General features: G+C 36.2%; 1 protein-coding gene across 3 annotated transcripts in view; it reads left to right on the forward strand.

The window, feature by feature from the left end:
* The first annotated feature begins 76 nt into the window (after positions 1 to 76).
* Positions 77 to 19,709, forward strand: part of rabgap1l (RAB GTPase activating protein 1-like) — a 95,139-nt gene continuing 75,506 nt past the window's right edge. For all 3 annotated transcript variants that reach the window (XM_084416863.1, XM_084416865.1, XM_084416864.1), the window contains exons 1-11: positions 77 to 151; positions 5,600 to 5,786; positions 5,937 to 6,093; positions 7,890 to 8,100; positions 9,103 to 9,277; positions 9,361 to 9,521; positions 9,720 to 9,830; positions 10,675 to 10,741; positions 11,600 to 11,702; positions 13,701 to 13,867; positions 15,745 to 15,871. In XM_084416863.1, coding sequence (XP_084272989.1) covers positions 5,649 to 5,786; positions 5,937 to 6,093; positions 7,890 to 8,100; positions 9,103 to 9,277; positions 9,361 to 9,521; positions 9,720 to 9,830; positions 10,675 to 10,741; positions 11,600 to 11,702; positions 13,701 to 13,867; positions 15,745 to 15,871 — 1,417 coding nt within the window. In that variant the 5' untranslated portion in view covers positions 77 to 151; positions 5,600 to 5,648. The remainder of the gene's footprint in view (positions 152 to 5,599; positions 5,787 to 5,936; positions 6,094 to 7,889; positions 8,101 to 9,102; positions 9,278 to 9,360; positions 9,522 to 9,719; positions 9,831 to 10,674; positions 10,742 to 11,599; positions 11,703 to 13,700; positions 13,868 to 15,744; positions 15,872 to 19,709) is intronic.

The raw sequence follows: 19,709 nt of genomic DNA on the forward strand, positions 1-19,709 counted from the left end.
GGAAGAGGTGGGCGTGGCTCTTTCCAGCGGCGGTGATGACCTGTGTGATGACGTCGCCTGCGCCATGTGAATGCGGCGCGCGAGCTCTGATGAGGTTTGCGGATGTTTCTGCGTGTGCACGCGCGTCGCTCAGCTGACAGACTCACAGCAAGTAAGTTGATTTTTTACCCTCTCAGGAAACTCACAACAAACACAAAAATGACAGAAAACGTCCGCGCTGACATAGCACACGCTCTCGGGTTTCATTTATATTCAGCGTGAGCGTGTTTGGAAGCTTTTGAGGGTCCTAAGCGAATGTTTTAAAGTTACAGTGGCAGAAAATGAGCTAATTGTTGATTAGCAGTGGCTAGCTGGCTAAATGACTAGCTTCAGTTCAGTTAGGATGCGTTTTGTGTGTGTGTGTCATGAAAAACATTGTAAGTAGAACGAAACGGTTGTTATTCACCCTAATGTTGTGTCGTTTAAGGCGTTTCCTGTCTGTTATTTTGAATCTCTGTTTTGTCAGCTGGCTAATATTTTAACAGTTTTTGCTGTCATTTTCGCGTTTATTTATGTGTTATCTGTCCTAAACAGCTGGATATGTCAGCTGGCTAAAACTGGTTTGGTTTTGTTGTACTGTATACTGGCACTAAATTGCTTAATACAAATGTCATTTCATGTGTCATTGTGCACGTGCAGTTATGATATAAGTTTAGAGTTAATATGTTAACTTAACTTGAATATATATTTCATGTGTGTGCATATTTTATATATATATATATTATATGCACACACATGAAATATATATTCAAGTTAAGGTAACATATTAACTCTAAACTTATTTTTGATGTATGATATATTCAAAATAAATTTTAAAATGATAGGTAACATATTAACTCTAAAATTATATCATAAATACACATGCACAATGACACATGAAATTACATTTGTATTAGCCTAAGCAATTTAGTGCCAGTATATGTACAGTACAACAAAACCAGTTTCATATATTATATAATCAGTTTTTGTATATATATATATATAATAAATATATAAATATACACACACACGGCTCAAAACCTGTTTAACAAGTCATTTAGATGACTATAAGGAACAAGTAGCCTATGATGTAAAATTCTTTGATTTACATATTGCAAAGGAACTTTATATCAGTATTTCAGGCTTTCTGGTTTGTGTGGCTAATGTTTAAAAGGGTTCGGGATGGTTAAGCAAATATGTGTTTAACAACAGTGTGGAGCCAGTGCTAGCCATGAACTCTTCATCTGTGTTTTAAACATTAAAAGCCATCACTCATCATAAGCTCACGACGAAAAATGGAAAGTCTGTCTAGTAATAATTAGTCTACAGTTATTGAAAATGAGTAAATGTGACCACAGAAAACAAATCATTGCGAGAGCAAAGCATCATTGGTGATAGCGATTGACACTGGCTTCTGATTGGTCACTACAGCATTCCAGCGGTGCTATTAATTATTTTCATATAGCCGATTATTTAGAAATGGCTGATATTATATATCTATACTTAAAACACACACGTATAACTATTAAGTAATTTAAGATACTATTAGATGATGATCTTAATAATAGGTTAAAAATAGCTAGAACAATAAAATATTAAACATTAGCCAATACAAAGTGTGTGTGTGTGTATATATATTAAGCCTGTTTTATGCTTCTGCGTCGAACTGCCGCCGTAGCTACGTCGTAGGCTGTGTGTAGCGCGCGTACCCTACGGCGTACCCTGACGTGCACCTCTCCAAAAATGTAACAACGCGTCAATTCTACGCGGACACAAGCGCTGTGATTGGTCTGCCAGAACCCCTCCCTCGGGGTTTCACACGTTCCCTAGGTTACGCGTCAACGCGGACAACGACACAGAAGTATAAATTAAAACCAACACGTTGCCTACGGCGTATAGGCTCCGGCGTAGGTCCGACGCAGAAGTATAATGAGGCCTGTAGGGTGGTCCTTATTTTTAAAGTCTCCAATTGTCTTGCTTTTAACCCTTCAAATTGTTCCTTTATATGAGAAAATACAGCATGCCAATTTTTATGGCAGTAACATCATAATTACTGGTAGCTCAATAGCTTTAAACTTTCTGAGATTTTGATGATTTTCGTAAAAAACGATCATTTGAATTGGTATTGTACCTGGCTAGTAAAATTCCCCAAAAATCTCCACATATTCCATATGCTCCATATATTCCTAAATATGTATTTTAGATACATATCTCAGTTTACTTATTGTAGAAACTAAATCCAAATTAATCCATCCATGACCCGTTTTAGCAGATTTACCTTTCCTGGTGGAATCAATACATATATCTATTGATGATCACCTTGGTTATTGTTTGGGTTTAGAGCACATTTTTGGGTTTAAAAAATTACATTACGTTCCTTGAAATTGAATCAGGCAGATTATCAGGAGGCACAGGCAACCATACATGCAATGAAAGTAGTCGAGAGAGGAGTGGCTCTGATTCAAGAATACAACGGCTATCTCACACACTCTGAAGAACAATTGCAGTTTCTCCTTCATGTGGTGGAAGATCACCGACGGATCTATCCAGACTGCAACAAGTCAACACTGGCTGCTGAGCATCAGAAATGAGGGATTGTTGAAAATGTTGTGCTTTTTTTGAGATTGTTGTCATTGTTGTCATGTCAGTGTTGCTCTGATTTCAATAAAATGTAGTTCATTTGCAGCAACTTTTAATATTACTTGCATATCACAATAACGCCGCACAGCTTAACATAGGCAATTCTTCCACATGATTGAGCTACCTCTAAATATAATTTTTTTGTCAACATTTTTGCATATTTCCAATTTTGAAGTTAAAAGGAACAGTTTAAGAGGTTAAGACACTAACATTTTGCACAAAAAAAAAATTGACTTGATAAGGACCACCCTAATATATATATATTATTATAATACGATTTAAGAACTGCTTTATAAAGACTTTATGTTCTTCGTGAATAAAATGTATAGATGAATAGATGTATCTTTTCATGTACACCAGAGAAAAACATGCTATTTCAGTAAAAAAGGTAAACCCTTATTAAAAAAAAAAGAAATCTTTCAATCTGATATTGAAAATGTTAATATTATTATCAAATATAATGTTCATAATGTTTAGGCTACAATTCCTAAATTAAAAACTCATATGTATGCTAAAGAAAATTCAAAAAAAAAAAAAACTTTTCCCTCGCTATATACTGCACAGTTTTGTACCTTATTGCATAGTATTGAAAAGTTCCTCTGTTTGCTCTAAGCACTCTCCTCTTCCTTTTCTGCTGGGTGATGTCATCAAGGAGATTTTCGTGTGTTACATCATGGCTGGCCGTGAAGGAGAACTCAGACCGAGAGACCAGTATAACTCAGAGTGCACATCAGACCATTTTGAACTTTAAACGCTGTTTTGGACAGCCGGAAAAACTTGGCTGTTTCTCAATAGTTCAGTGTGGATGGTGTGTGTGGTTGTAGTAACAATAGTCTTGGCAACCTGTTCTAATACGGTATCTGTTTTTTTGTCCTTTAATGATAGGCGTGAGTAATACAGAAAGCATAGAAGATAAACTATTGTTTCTAGAGCCTGTTTCTCCTGCTGCGGCCTGCAGTGTGTGTGTGTGTGTGTAGCTCATGCACGCCCAGAATAAGTGAACTGCACCAGTTTTATCTTGGTTGAACATGATTGAGACGTAGGCTCTGTTTAACAGAACTGGGTGGTGTTTAATATGAGCTAAAGGAACATGATGTCAGTTGTGTGAACGTTTGTTTGATTTTTCTTTTCTTTTTTGTCTTATTGGAATGTATTTTTACTGAATTTATAGAAGATAACATCACAACATTTATGGAGTTGCCTCAATTTTTGTTCAATATGTTGCATTGACAATGCAAGAGTCCAGCACTCTGTAAAGTCTCCCGCAGCACATCCCAAAACCGTTCAATGAATTTAAGGTCTGGACACAATTCGTGCGTTGAAATGATTGTTCATGCCTCCCTCCCAACAATTTGAGCCTGATGAATGACTGGCTAATTCCAAAATAATGACCATGAGTGTGTAATTGACTTTCTTAGAGTTTCTGTTGTATAATTCAATTTGAATGACTAACTTGAGCTATTTGGCGAATGTCTAAGTGCGTTCTCCATTTATGTTGAGCATGGAACTGGTGCATAATGAAAATGAAGGGCACACAGAGACCTTCTGTTAGCGTTGGGTTTTATCCAATGGCTGTAATTGACGGAGAATGATGGCCACATGACTGCTCTGTGTGTGAATGTGAAGACCCTTTCACCCGCCGTGGCGTGACCCCATAACCTGAACTCAAGGAACCCACTGTAATGTCACTGCAGTTGCTTTATCGGCTCCATCATATCCATCACTGCTGTTATGTGACAGTTATGCTTGGGTGTCATTTCTGTGATAAGGTGTGATCCGACTTGTGAAAATGAGCTGTGCGCTGGGTGTGAACATCACTTTTGCTCTGAGCTACTTTTAGGCTGTGAAGATGCACTGTCTGACAGATGATACCTCGATAAATGTGAGCTTGCTTGTTGAATCAGCAAAAACACGTGCGACATGCTAGATGGTTGATATCGTTTTCAGATGACACAGCTGTAACTCTTCAAAAGGGACTGGTGCTTTAGCACAGATTGATTGTTAGATCCTGCCTGTGTAAACATGGGTAGTATTTGAAGCTAAGATGACATGAAATTACCCATTTCCCATGAACTTTTTAACAAATTTCCCATGTGTATTGTGCAAAATTCTGTTCCCTGTTCTAAGATTTTTTTTTAAATTTTTTTTTTACATATTTCATTTGAAGTATAATAAATTTCTTCACTTCTAAAGGGACTTTTCTTTTCTGCTATGTCATCAAGGCCTTGCGGTCATGGGGAAATCCTAGCCTACCGATCACAATCATTACAATATTGTGATGTTTTTTTTGTAGACTTCGAGCCTAGATCTGTGAATTAAGTCTTAAAGTGGTATAGACCTGCCACTTGTTCTGCTAACTGTAATGTGTTTCTTTTCATTTGATGTTTTAATGCAATGTTTATTTAACTAAACAATATTTTAAGTTTTGAACTAGTATTTAGTCAATTGATATAATTGATAAATAATATATAATAAATCTTATATTATATAATTCTCTCTGTGTGTGTATGTATGTATGTATAAATATATATATATATATATATATATATATATATATATATATATATATATATTTAATTTATTAATAAAGCAAATAAAATTGTATATTATTGATTTATATTATCAGCTTATATCTAATATATTATGGAATACTATGTAATATATTATATAATAAATGTAATAGACTATTATTATTATAATAATATAATAATAATACTTTTGCAATGTAATTTGCTATTTATTTAAACAAAACAGGCAATATATTTAGATTTATATTTTCAAAATCAAATTATGAAATACAGTTTTAATACGCAAGGAAACCCTATGCAGAAAACACTATTTAATCGATCAGAATTTGAAGTTACGGATGTTAAAGTGCCCTGATAGTCGGTCTTAATGATGTAATCCAGCATCCAGTGTAACAAGTCTGTCTTGTTGGTAGGGTTGCAGCAGCAGCAGCGGGCCGAGCGGGTGGACTGTCCCAGGCTATCATGGATGACAGCTCCTCTCTGGGCAGAGTGAGCGGCTCAACTGAATCTGTGTCAACCGTCACCAGTGAGGAGTTTGTTCTTGTGCCGCCCACCGCTGGGGGTTCCCCCTCCAGCTCAGAGGGGAGGCCCAGACTCAAGGTATCTCTTTCCACAGCCTGCTAAGCATCATTTACTATGTACACTAAGCATGCATTACCCATCTGTTTTAATGCGATAGTATCCTGTCAACAAGAAGGAAGTTATGAGAATAATCTAGAACGTTTTATCTCCGCCATCTCTTTGTCTCAGATGTCGTGGAATGGGAGTGAGCAGTTGGAGCGGGCGATGGAGGAGGTGTTAGATGATGTTGGTGATGGGACAAAAGCTGCAGAAGAGAAAGAGAGTCCCATAGCGCTCGGCTCTCAGAACAGACCGCCCAGCCTGACTCTGGACACAGCCCCCAATGGTACATCCTGTATACGTACAAGCACACACACAAATTATTTTTGTTATATAATGAATACAGTTTATTTTATATTATATATTAAAGTATAAAAATAATCGTTATATATATATATATATATATTAGTGTTGCACGGTGTATCGATACTTCAAAAGTATCGCGATACTCGGAAATTAAAAACGTCACGATACCTAAATTTATCAGTATCGATACTTAAAAAAAAAAAAAAAAAAACGCCTCCCTATGGACATATGTGTTTTTTTCCTGACGCACGCAGCAAAGAACCTGCCGCTGTCAGTGTCATGTGACAAAAAACACTACAGCGAGATGGCTGCATGTGCGAGCACAAGTGGTCCACGACTTGATGACGCGAGGAGTGACATATGGAAGTACGTTGCCTACCGATACTTCAAAAGTACATCGGAAATTAAAAACGTCACGATTCCTTAATTTATTAGTATCCATACTTCTAAGAATGACCGCGTTCCAGATTTGTAAGGCCGGCGACACAATGGCTGCGTGTCGTGTCCGTTTTTATTTCGGCTCCCATGTTAACTGCCTGCGTGACAGACGAGTCTGGGCGCAGCTCGAGACGCGCGGAAAACGCGTGCATGCTATAAATAGAACCGACGCCTATTTTTCACGCGACACGCAAGCGTGTTGGAAGCGTTCCCAGGCAAAATAGAATAGGAAAAGATGTTTCTATGTCATTTTGACACGAATACATATTAATAAATGACATTTTGATGTTTGAAAGTTTTGACATAAATACAATATTATAAATGTAATTTAAAAAAATATAATCGATTTTCAAATATTGCACCTCTCAATACAGAACGAATTATTCTGTAGCTTATTTTGCCGTCAACACTGCCGACGTTGTCTTTGCTGCTATATTCCACAACTCTCTCCCCACATGTCAAATATATCACCAATGAGGCTTATCATATGTTACCAATATTAAACATTGTTTAATATAATCGCGCTGTTCATATTTTTATTCAAAGTTCATAATCAAGATAAAGCTCTTATGTTTCTTATGATAAATGAGATAATGCTGCTAAATTTATTAAAAAAGGACCTTGAATGTCATTGCTCTAATTAATTTTTTATAATTTGATATTTCATATTTTGTTCAAATGTTTAATATATCTGCTGTTCATATGTTCATTTATTAGTGTGTTATATGATTAGAATGTTGTCCCGGTTTTAAAATAAAGCACAGCAATGATATTTGAGAGTGTTTCTCCCTTTTCAGGAAAAGTATCGAAAAAGTATCGAAATCGCAATACTTGACTTGGTATCGGTATCGAAACAATAATTTTGGTATCGTGACAACACTAATATATATACACAAAGCAGTCAATATATGGTATTGATTTATAATATCTTAAAGTGATGATAAGCAGGTGAAATCCTATGCTGATGTAGAAAAGCTATTTGAGGAGATATTTGTGAGCACAGCAGATTTCAGCCGATGCCATCTAAACGAGCTCTCTAGCTCTCTGCTTCCTGTTGCCAAGTGCTATAATTGGGGGGCTGTGAACACACTTCCTCTCTACCTTTCGCACACTTCCTCATTCAGTCACTCTTGACAATGGATCCTTAGATAAAACAGGTTTTTGCAAAGCACGGGTTTATTGTTTGAGGATTGCAGTAGGATGTCGACAAAAGAATCAAAAGAAATTATTACCATAAAGCACATTTGCTCCACCTCTAAAATCCGATCTGATATGCCACTTGATTTGCATCTTACAAATAAAAACAATGTATTGACACTTTGTTGTCTGTGTCCACAGAAGTTTCAGCAGCTGTTTTGGAGAGTGTGACAGGACAGGAGGAAGAAGACAGTGTGCAGTTCAGTAAACTGTCCTATCTCGGCTGCACCTGGGTGAAAGCCCCTCGTAACGAGACGGAGGCCCTTAAAGCCATGGCCACCCTGCGGGCAGAGAGCGCCATCCCCATCCCCATCACCCTCCATGTGCCCAACGGCCCAGACGGTTGTGTCCGGTCAGTCATCTGCCAAAAATGCGCTCGGGTCCACAAGTCTGAGACCACTGTTTAAGAAACATTCATTTTGGATTTTTCTATTAAAATGCTTTATCTTCATTGCAAATTATATTCTAACACTGTCCGATTTACACATACTTTTTGAATCCCAGATTAGTGAGAGATTTGTTTCTAGATTTCATTTATTGAATATATTCCACATTTTTATTTACTCCACTGGACTCTATATTACATCAGATGCATCTCACAACCAGTTTCCCCTGCGGCTTCATAAAAGCTTTTAGATGGAGCGCATTTAGCTTTCTTGCTCTGAGACGAACCACATTCAACATTGGGAGTGTAAAATGTGACTTCTCTTTAGTTTCTGAGTCCTTATGATCTGGTGTGTGTTTGTCTGTAAAGAGCTAACACAGCTGTCACCTTTGCTGCTTTTAGCTCCTGCTTTCAGGTTCGTAAGCGTGGTGTAGCACTTCTGTTTTTTGTGTTGCACTTCGTGGTGTTTCACACCCTGTGTATTTTCTCTTTTTCTCAGGAACTGGTGTGACCTCAGATCGAACATCTCACTGTACCTCAGAAATGACTCTTTAAGTTAGCTAAGCAAACTTTGATGCACATGGAACGTGCTGCTCTAATCTAGTGACATTTTTACACCTTAACATTATTCATTGTACCGTAGTCCCTACTACATTTAACATATCCTCACTACTTATTTTGACTATATCTAAATGTAAATATCCTATTTAGTGCTAGTGATGGCACTACTAAAAGTGCGATGACCTATTTAGCTGACTCCAGAAACGTTTTGTTTTTTGATATCTGTCAGTCAGGACTAAAGTTGATGTATATTATAAAAGATTTCCGATTATGTGATGCATACTGTTTTGGGTTTTTCTTGCGATCTTATCAGGGTCGTATTGTATTGTACGATCTGACTAGCAGCAATCGCAAAATGCACTCGACTTTAGTTATGAAAAATGTTTTATATGTTTCTAATCACTCTAGGATCGTCGACCAGGCCACAGGAACAGAAATCGCATCTTTTCCCATCTATAAGGTGTTGTTCTGTGCGCGAGGACACGAGGGATCTGACGAGAGCGACTGCTTTTCCTTCACCGAGAGCTACCGCAGCTCAGAGGACTTTCAAATCCACGTCTTCTCCTGCCACATCAAAGAGGCTGTGAGTTCAGTAATGTTTAATGTTCAAAGAGTCAGTCTTGAAATGTAGAAATCAACTAAGCTCAACCTCCTTTCCTTATTTAGGTTAGTCGCATCCTCTATAGCTTCTCAACGGCCTTCAAGCGATCTTCAAAAGCTGCCACAGACATGCGAGACTCAGTGTTGCCACTTTCCCCTGATAGCGACGTCTTCACCTTCACCGTTTCTCTAGAAGTGAGAGAAGATGACGGCAAAGGAAACTTCAGGTCTGTCATTACCCACTTCTGGAGAAGCTTCAGTTCTGCCTACGTCTTGCTCTTTGTGTGTTTTTTTACTGTTGCTATGCTATTCATGAACTGTTGAATCATTTTTTTGGTTTGTATTGTTTTTTTTAAATCAAAATAGAAGTGTAATCTTCTGTCTCTTACTTTTGCTTTCCCTCTCTCTTGCTCTATATCTTGCAGTCCAGTTCCCAAAGACAGAGATAAATATTACTTCAAGCTGCGGCAGGGTGTACATAAAAAAGTGTCTGTTACTGTCCAGCAGATGTCCAACCAGGAGCTGGTAATAGAGAGGTGGGTTCTGGGATGTGGCCACCAGAGTTCAGAAATTCAGATGTTTTGCCATGTCCTTTTATTTTGCTTTATAATGACTGCCAGGGCCTTGCCTTTAAAGAAAATAAAAAAGGCATATGATTTACAAAAAATTGAAACTGAAAGTGGTAGGACACATGAAAGGTTTTATTATTTTTTTCAATAGATTGGCAATAGGCTAGGCTGTAGTTTGTCACAGCCATGAACCACGATTAGTTACTTGCTATTGCTAGTCAAAAGCAGACAGGAGGGCATATTCTAGGCATAGATATAAATAAACTATATAATAAATGCATTTATTTAGAAATAATTTATTTATTCATATTTGCACAATGTATTAGATTACCTGATATATACATACACACACACACACACACACACACACACACACACACACACACACACACACACACACACACACACACACACACACACACACACATATATATATATATATATATATATATATATATATATATATATATATATACACATACATATACACATACATATACATACATATACATACATATACACACACACACACACACACATTGACATGTATAAGTGTGATTCATTGTGCAACCACTAGATGTTGCTCTAGTTACAGTAGAGACAACCCTCTTCACTTTGAGACTTGCTATGAAAATGAGCCCATCACAAATGTTGCCACACCTCACAGTGACATCAGTTCCTGTCTGATAAAACGAATGCTGCTGTTTCATATAGTGTATCACTTAATGAAAGAAGCTTCAAATCACAATGTGTATATCATGTAATAAATAATACTTTTCCTCACAATCAAAACCATTTACTTGCTGTCCAGGTGCTTTGGGATGCTGCTGAGTCCTGGTCAGAAAGTTCGTAACAGCGACATGCACCTCCTCGACATGGTGAGACACATTTCTGGAGTTTTCCACCCAGTATTCTCGCAATGTGACTGCTCGGGGTTGAGCTGTTATAGCTGTACCTCAGGCTCAATATTAAATGTTAACCTTTCTGTTGCCAATTTTAGAAACACTTAATGGAAATATGAGCGCTTTTATTATTCATTAAAAACATAATTTTACAAAGGCCCTTGAGCCAGTTAAGCAATGGCGATTTGCACATCAAGACTAAAAACAATTAGCAGTTCAATCACGCGTAATTGGGTTCACAGGGATTCCTGAATCAAACATCCTACAAGGCTTAATGTCATACGTTTCCTCAAGAAGCCTGTTGCCATCTGGATGATTTAGACAAATGTCATCAATTGATACTTTGCCCAAAAGTGTCTATATTAGAGCCATCAATAGATCAAAACAAATATAGATTTGATTCGTTAACGCTATTAATCACAAATCTGCTTTTTCCTTTTAATGTATACTGCATGCTGTTTCAGTTCCTCTTCTAAAGAAACAAACCAATTATGTATAAAAAAGATGTCGTCTTAATGCTGTAGCAGGTGTTTTTTATTAATTGTGTGTCTTATTTGTGGAGTTTAAATGATATTCAATGAAATTCTGCCTCGCAAAGACTGCAAATGACTCATGGGTTTGATTTATAGATATTTAATTAGCCATTAAAAAAATCTGTCTCCTTAATTTCCTTCAACCAGTTTTTAGAAATCACACTCAAATGAATAAACGCTTGTCCAATTAGATAAATGAATTTGCTATCTTAAATTTACCACTGTTAAACTTATTTAATGAATCTTCAGTCATTATAGAAGTAGTGAAAACCTGATCATTTTTGTGTGGTTGTGTTTGAAGGAGTCTATGGGCAAGAGTGCCGATGGGAAGGCGTATGTGATCACTGGCACCTGGAATCCGAACACTCCAGCTTTCCAGCCACTGAACGAGGACACGCCGAAAGGTGAAAGCTAACACACAATCCTTTGAAACCGTGAAACTCTTTCACCTCTCAAGTGTCTCTAGTTCTTTTCATTGCACATCAAGCTGTGGCCAAGTTTATAGGTTTCACAGATATTCACAGTCTTTCCTGCCATCTTTTGTTTCCTTCTCACATTACTTGCAAGCCAAACAGTTTTCAACACTTTGAGCATGTTGAGTTTCTGTTCCAGCTGCTTTTCTTATCATGGACAAAATGTGTGCCATCTCTCACTGACCGCAATATAGTTTGAATTCATTTTCATATCAATTTGGCTTGAACTAGAGGTTGACTAATACGGGTTTCGTTAATGGATCATTATTACCAATATGTAGATAATTATATAAATGTAGAAATAAATTTAGTATTACAGTTATTAATGTATGTCTCTGTGTGTCTATATGTGTTTAATTTTATATAATTTAAATTTTGTATATTAACTTTCTAAATTTTTTAAAGTATAACTTTAAATGACAGAATATAATATGTGTGTTAAACATACATTTTATATATATATATATATATATATATATATTAATGTATTTCATTAATACATTTTATATTAATACCATATACAATTTAATTATAGTAAATTAAATATATACATAAAGGTTCTTTTTATTTATTGACAAATTCTTGTTTAATTTTATATAATTTATATTGTTTAATTAAAATGTATAAAAATAATTTATAAATGCTAATGTTTAATTTTGTACAATTTAAGTCATGAAATATAAATATATAATTAAATTGTATATAAATATATTTAAAGTATAAACTTTTGAATATACATTATGTATAGCATTTATTTATATAAATACATTTATATAAATACCATATACATTTTTTGATTGCAGTGTATGAAATATGTATAAACTTTAATTTATATATATATATATATATATATATATATATATATATATATATATATATATATATATATATATATATATATATATATAAAACTTTTATATATTTAATTATAATATTTAATTATAATTATTTAATTATAATATTAGAATATTCATTGACAAGGCTGTTTGTAAATTTAATGACAAGAAAACATTGAAAAAAAATTGTCAGGATGACTGAGTGGTCCAACTTGGAAACAGGAAGCAGTAATGGCCTCTTTATTTAATGACTCAAATGACTAGAGTACCTGTAATCCTCATCATAGTGTACTGTATGTATAGTTGATGTGGTATGAGGCCAAACTGGAAGCAGTGGAACTGCAGCTTTAATGTTCTGTTGTGAAATTATATGGAATTTACTTAGAAATTAAATTCCAGTCTGGTTGATTCAGATAGCCGCCTCAGTTTTAATAACGTTTAATTCAGCGACCTGAATGAACTGAGTTTGTCATTTCAAGTCTACACTTTATTACACTTACAAACGGACACAAAACCACAACGAGGTCCGTGGAATGTTTTACTTCTCAATCGAGACCCACCACAGATCTTCTATTATTTACCTTCCCATCTTTCTCACCACCACCTTTTCTGACCTGACTCTATCGTAATTGGAATCTATTTTCAGCGATTCCCTCATAAATCTGTAGCTATTGTCGTTCTTGTTTCCTGTTAATTGAAATAATAAAAACCCTTTAGTTTGAAACAGGCTGGTTTTCACTGATTTGTGGTTTGTTTCTATCAGCGGTCTGGTTTGTTTCGTAATTATAGGGTTCACCTGAGAGAGAATAGCAGTTCCCAGAACGCTACATTCTGCCACACTTGCCTGGAGATATATAACCCGAGTTTTAGAAATTGTACTTTTTGCTGTATGTCTGATTCGACTCTTAGTTTCAGATTAAAGGAGATGAAACGTTACGTGACTGAAACTTGCAAGAATATGCAATGGGAAAATAATGTGGGCGGGGCTTGGTTTGATCTGTTTGTGATTTGGGTTTGTGATATCACTGGTTAATATTTTCCCTGCCCACATCGAGGCAGTTTTGTCTTTAACTGAGAACTTTTCCCCCTCCAGATAAGCAGGTTTACATGACGGTGGCAGTCGACCTGGTGGTGACCGAGGTTGTAGAACCTGTTCGGTTCCTCATGGAGGCGCTAGTGCGGATCTATCCGGCTAATGAGAGGTTCTGGTATTTCAGCAGGAAGGCCTTCTCTGAAACGTTTTACCTCAAGCTCAAACAGGTACACTCCTAAACCACACACACACACACAAAACATTTACATATTATTTATAGATGCATCTCTACTGAGTTCTCAACTCAAGTGCTTTACACACAAATATTTTGATACATTTTTGGTTTTATTTTTATTTTTTATTGGTTTAATTTATTGTTGTCTTTACAATTAAAGGTGATGACATTGATTAAATAATTGGTAAAATGAAAGCAAAAAGAATACCCCCCCCCCCCCCCCCCCCTTTTTTACTATTGTCATGACAATTAAAGGTGATAATATTTAATGAAATAAAAAAATTGGTGATTTAAAGGTGTATCATTTAAAAAAAATACCTCTGAAGCTGGTACCTTGATAATTTATTTCTTATTCATCTTTATTTCATTATAATTAATTACATTAATCAGTGAAATAAAAGGTGTATCATTTTTTTTTACAAATAATTTCTCTTAAACAAGGTGTCATCTCTTAAGATAAAAAATAATATATCGATATCTATATTGGTGAAATAAAAGGGGTGTATATATATATATATACACCCCTTTTATTTCACCAATATAGATATCATATTATATATATACATTTCATATTATATTATATATATATATATATATATATATATATATATAATATATATATTTTTATGGTGCCAAAAGTCTTTTAGTTATTAGGGTTTTAAAATAAAATGTCTTATTTTCAGGGGTTGAAATATGACCTGGAAACAATTTTGACAGGCTTTGTAAGATTCACCCATTTCTCGCAAAGCCTGTGAACCGCCTATGAACAGTTCTAGACTGTGATATAGTGGCTGCGCAGATTGGAGAACAAACCTTGAGGAAGGAAGTGAGCTTTTGTGAAGGGTGAATAGGGGCAGTAACTCCTGGAAGCTGTGAAGCGGCAAATGGAGGCTTTGTATAATTCGTAGCTTAATAAGAGGCCCGGCACTCATTATCATGCTCAAGTAATTAGAGCTTGCAGCCTGCATCTCTGCCTGATTGCCTCCGTAGCTATCTTATCGCAGAGAGAAAGAATGCCTGGGCTGTAGTTAAAAGCTAATTAAAAGATAATATTATGGCGTTAGCGATAGACCCAGCCCATTCTCCACGTTATTTTATTATTCCTTATTTGTTTACGCTGCTCATTAGGTGCGAGGAATTAGCGTATAATTATTCTGGCTGTAAACATCATTCTTCGCCTGTAGTACAGTTCCACTTTGCAATTAAAAATGGAAACGACGGTTTACATAAGAGCCACATGGCGCGAGGGAAGCAGCGTCAATAGAAATGTTTGTAAGAGTTACTTGAAGCGGAGTAGTACGGGTGTAATCTCTGCAAACCTCCTTTTCTATCGCCACTTGTTTTAATTGTGTGTAATTATGTATTTGTCGTTTCCCCTGAAGCAGTAGCGAAGGTGAAGCTAACTTTGAATGCTACGCTCTCGCTGCACGCTTGCCTCTTAAAGGAACAGCTAGTCTATAAATGAAAATCCCTACTTTATAATATTTCATTTATATAATATTTACACACTATTATTTCTATAATTTATTGTATATATATATATATATATATATATATATATATATATATATATATATATATATATATATATACATACATACATACATACATACATACATACATACATACATACATACATACACGCACACACACACACATACATACATATATATATATATATATACACATATACACATATATACACACACACACACACACACACACACATATACACACACACACACACACACACACATATATATACACACACACACACACACACATGTATTTTTATATATATATATATACACACATATACACATATATACACATATTTATATATAGCATGTTTTTGCTCTATGTTTGTAGGGCACGGGGAAGGGCAGCCAGGGAGATGCCATGTATGAAGTGGTCAGCCTGCAGAAACACACAGAATGTGCGGCTGGAACTCGTGGCCTCCTGCAGTCTTCCACGGAGGAAGAGGAACCAGAGGAAGGTATGTCACCGTCTAGTTTATCAGAGTGCTTTTCTGTGTTTTATGTTTGTTGCCATTCTGAGGCCTCCATTTTGAGGTGAACTCCTTTAAAGGAACCCTACACTTTTGTAGTCTGCTGAAGTCCACTTACAGTGTTAGTCATTTATACGTATTGGACCATTTTCCACACTATCTCTCACTATCAAAATGGACATTTCTTAGTTTTTTACAGAATTATTATACTTTTTAATACTATTGGATCGGATTGTGATTGAACCTTGATGCCTTATAGTAATTTCATTTCCATGAGAGTTTTCAGACTTGTCCAATTTCCAGTCCGGTCTCACAAATACAGGGGAAAATGACTGATGGCTGTTCAGAGTGAGCGAACTTATGTGTGTACATGCGGACGTAAAAAGAACAGATTGCCTTGGGGGCAAAGCTTTAGCAGGTCCATTTGTTTTTTTTATATGTCAATGCTAACACATTAAGTGAATGAGATCATCCGTCCAGATTCCCCCCCCCACCAAATTTTAACATGATCAACATTCGCGCCCCTTACTTTTTCCTGCCTGCGGTTTGGCAGCATGAATCCATCGCCAGCTTTAATTTAGTCTCGGCCCGTAGCTCGAGGTGAAGTGTATCAGCCGTCTGTCTTTTTCGCCAAGCGGAGACGGCCTGTGTTTTTGACAGGGTGCCACAAGCCGGAGATGTGAAACCCTGGCGTCTTTCAAGTGGTTATCAGCGCCCATTTCAGAAGAATGGATTCCAATTTGGTTAAGTGGTATTGGCTCTCGGTCTCTGTGTGTCATCTGACCACCTGGAACTGGCCGCGTTTTCTTTTTTCTTCTGTTGTCTTGGGTTCTGCTCAGTTGGTCTTTTCACACAACATGGAATAATGATTACATGGGTTTGAGTAGCATGTTAAATATCACTTATAGGGCTGTTCTGCGCTATTTACTACCTAATGTCCGTGAACAGTGCGATAGTTGCATATTTTAAATGTTCATTTGCGGTGCTCTCCGCTTGCTAGGTGTCCATTATGGGATAAATGCTGTCTGAATATTCCTAGAACGATTTGTATAGTATACTTGGAGCTGAGAAGAATGCAAGACTGTTTATGTAATATAAGTAAAGTTGAAGGTTGCCAGATTTGGAGATTGTTTGTGTTTTAGGAAGCATAAATACTGGGACTCCATATGTTGGCAAAACAGAGCTGGAGTAAAATGCGACTATGTCTTGTTGCGGATAGATTTCCATAGGCTAAGCAAATACTTTTTCCACATGGTCAGGTCTCATATTTGATAACATGAAGGATGTAGTTGAACTCATTCCTACTCATTAGTAGGAACTAATTGAACTCTTGTAACTCATATATCATTTGAAAAATATATGAACATTTAAAGAGAACGTATGTATCCAGAGTAAAGTTTGTTTTACCCAATTGACTGGCAGGTAAAAACTATCTGAACAGTGGAACAGAATGCACAAGTATTTTTTTTTTTTTAAAGTGTCTTCAACCTTGCACTGAAAAAATATATTTTTGCTGCTTGTTCAAATTGCTTAATTAAAATGAGCTTAAGCAGCACAATTGCTATACATTTTGTCCTAACTTAATTTGATTGTGTTCAATCTGCTTAAATATATGTAACATTTAAGTTTACTTAATCCGTTTGTGTTGGATTACATTACATGAATGATTTGTGTTGCATTAACTGAAACTGGGCGGTGCTTGTTAGTTCCCAGCATGCTTTGCATGTGGTTGAATTAAGAGAGAATAAATGTTCAAATTAAGTGTTATTGTGTTTAATGTTCAATTACACTGGAATTATTAGAACCATTTAAATTACAGTGGGTTACCATTGTGGAGAAGAGTGGAGCATTTTGTTTGGCTGTGGACTGATTCAATTACTTTAACTGCTTTGGCTGAATGAGCATGTAAATCTTAGCGTTTAAGACGCTAATATGTGCTACTGCTAGCAAATAGCTAGCTATAGTCTATTAATTCAATTGTGTGTCACTAAATAAATGAAATTTTAATGGATAAATGAATATATAAATATGAATACCTGAATCATGTCAGGGAGCCTTTAAAAATTCACTTTGAGGCTACTTAAATGGGTCGTTTAAAATGACTTCATTCCATGATGTCGAAGTTACATGAAAAAAATATGTTTGTTTAACATAACCCAGTTATGTGGAACCTGTTGACATAAAAAAAGTTAATTAAAGCCAACATATAATTTTTTTGAGGGTGCGTTCTCGAAAGCAAAAAATTGTGGTAGAAAACAAAAACACAAAGATGCTATACAACAGCAAGTATGTTTGTCTAAAAAAACAATAAAAATAAAAATGTATATATTGTGTGTGTTTGTATGTGTATATATATTTATATAAACATACATACATGTATATTAATGGCCACTTGACCAATGCCAACTTTGTATTTATTTATTTTTACATTTTTATAATCAATATGTGCCAGTGCTAAAGCATTCTGGGTGGTCCCTAAGGTGGTTTGTTAAAATCCATAACCCAGAGTATGAGCACTATTGATAAAATTGACTGAAATGGTCACAGATATATTGTCATGCATAAATTCTTTACCACCAAAATATTTTCCACCTACTATTGCATTTAATCAATCGCAACTTTTTTTGCGTAGCTTCTCTCTTCTTTTGCAAAATAAATGAAATGAGCGAAAGATTTATTTTTATTCAGCCATTGATTTGTGCAATTTATTCTGGTCTGTACAAGAAAGTCTTTGTCGTTTTTGTAAGTGTTCGTCCTCGCCATCTTTCTCTACCATTTTTGAGCTGTATTGGGGAGCCAGATGGAAAAGTAGATTCATCCGCCCACATCTGCTACCGAACCGCCATTTCACCTTGCGACAGAGGCTCTGCTCAAGGCTGGTCTGTCTTTCTCTCCCTTTCGCTCTCTCTCTTTCTCACTCTCTCCCTATCTCTATCTCTCTCACTTCTTGCAACGTTGCCAAGGTACTTGTGCAGTAAATGTAAAAAGAAGCCCTTTAAAAGCATTTCAAAAGAAACCACTGTGTTCCAGACCTCACATCGGGGATTGTAAAATGTACAGCATTTGAGGCTCTTGCTGGAGGTCGTGAACATTGTAAATGGGCTCAAAAAGCAGTGCCTTGCGAGTCCTTTATTCGGTGACCCATAAATTCATCCCTGCTTTCAGCACTACAACTGTTTTTTGTTTTTTATTCGAAGATCTTTACATTAAAACTCGCGTCTTCTTGCCATAATTACCATGTTTAATCACAGCTCTCCCAGTGTTTTTGGTCTTACATAGTTGTCACCACCAGATGCATTGCCATTCATTCCCTCTGCAAACATCTTTACGGGCGGCCATTTTGCGGACACAGACCTTGAGATATGGGCAGAGAGTCTGCTGGTCGGCTCTTAATGACCTTTGCAGACATTAAGTCCAAGACATTTTCTTTATCACCTCAAGGCGTGACAGTAATCTTGGCACTCCGAGGCCCTGACTAATGCAGGTGTGTACGGCGTATAACTCAACTCGGTCTTGTGGATGCTGCAAGGACGATTCTGTAATTTGTAAGTCGTGCAGCATCCTAACATGTCCGAAAGGTGTCATTCGAAGTGATGCCAAGCAAGGAGTTGAAGAGTGATGTTTGCCTAAAACATACATATCTTGAAACTCAGGGCTTGTCACGACTTGAGCTTAACCGAAAGTAGACTTCCCTAGTCCTCGTTTCGCTCCAGCAAGTGGACCGTCTGTGTAATGTAGTTTCAGACTGCATCCGAAATCGCATACTTCCCTAATATATGAAACTCGTATACATACGAGTATATGAAATATACTCGTATGTGAAAAG

Source organism: Rutilus rutilus (assembly GCF_951802725.1).
Source record: "Rutilus rutilus genome assembly, chromosome: 8".
In the NCBI taxonomy this organism is placed as follows: Eukaryota; Metazoa; Chordata; class Actinopteri; order Cypriniformes; family Leuciscidae; genus Rutilus; species Rutilus rutilus.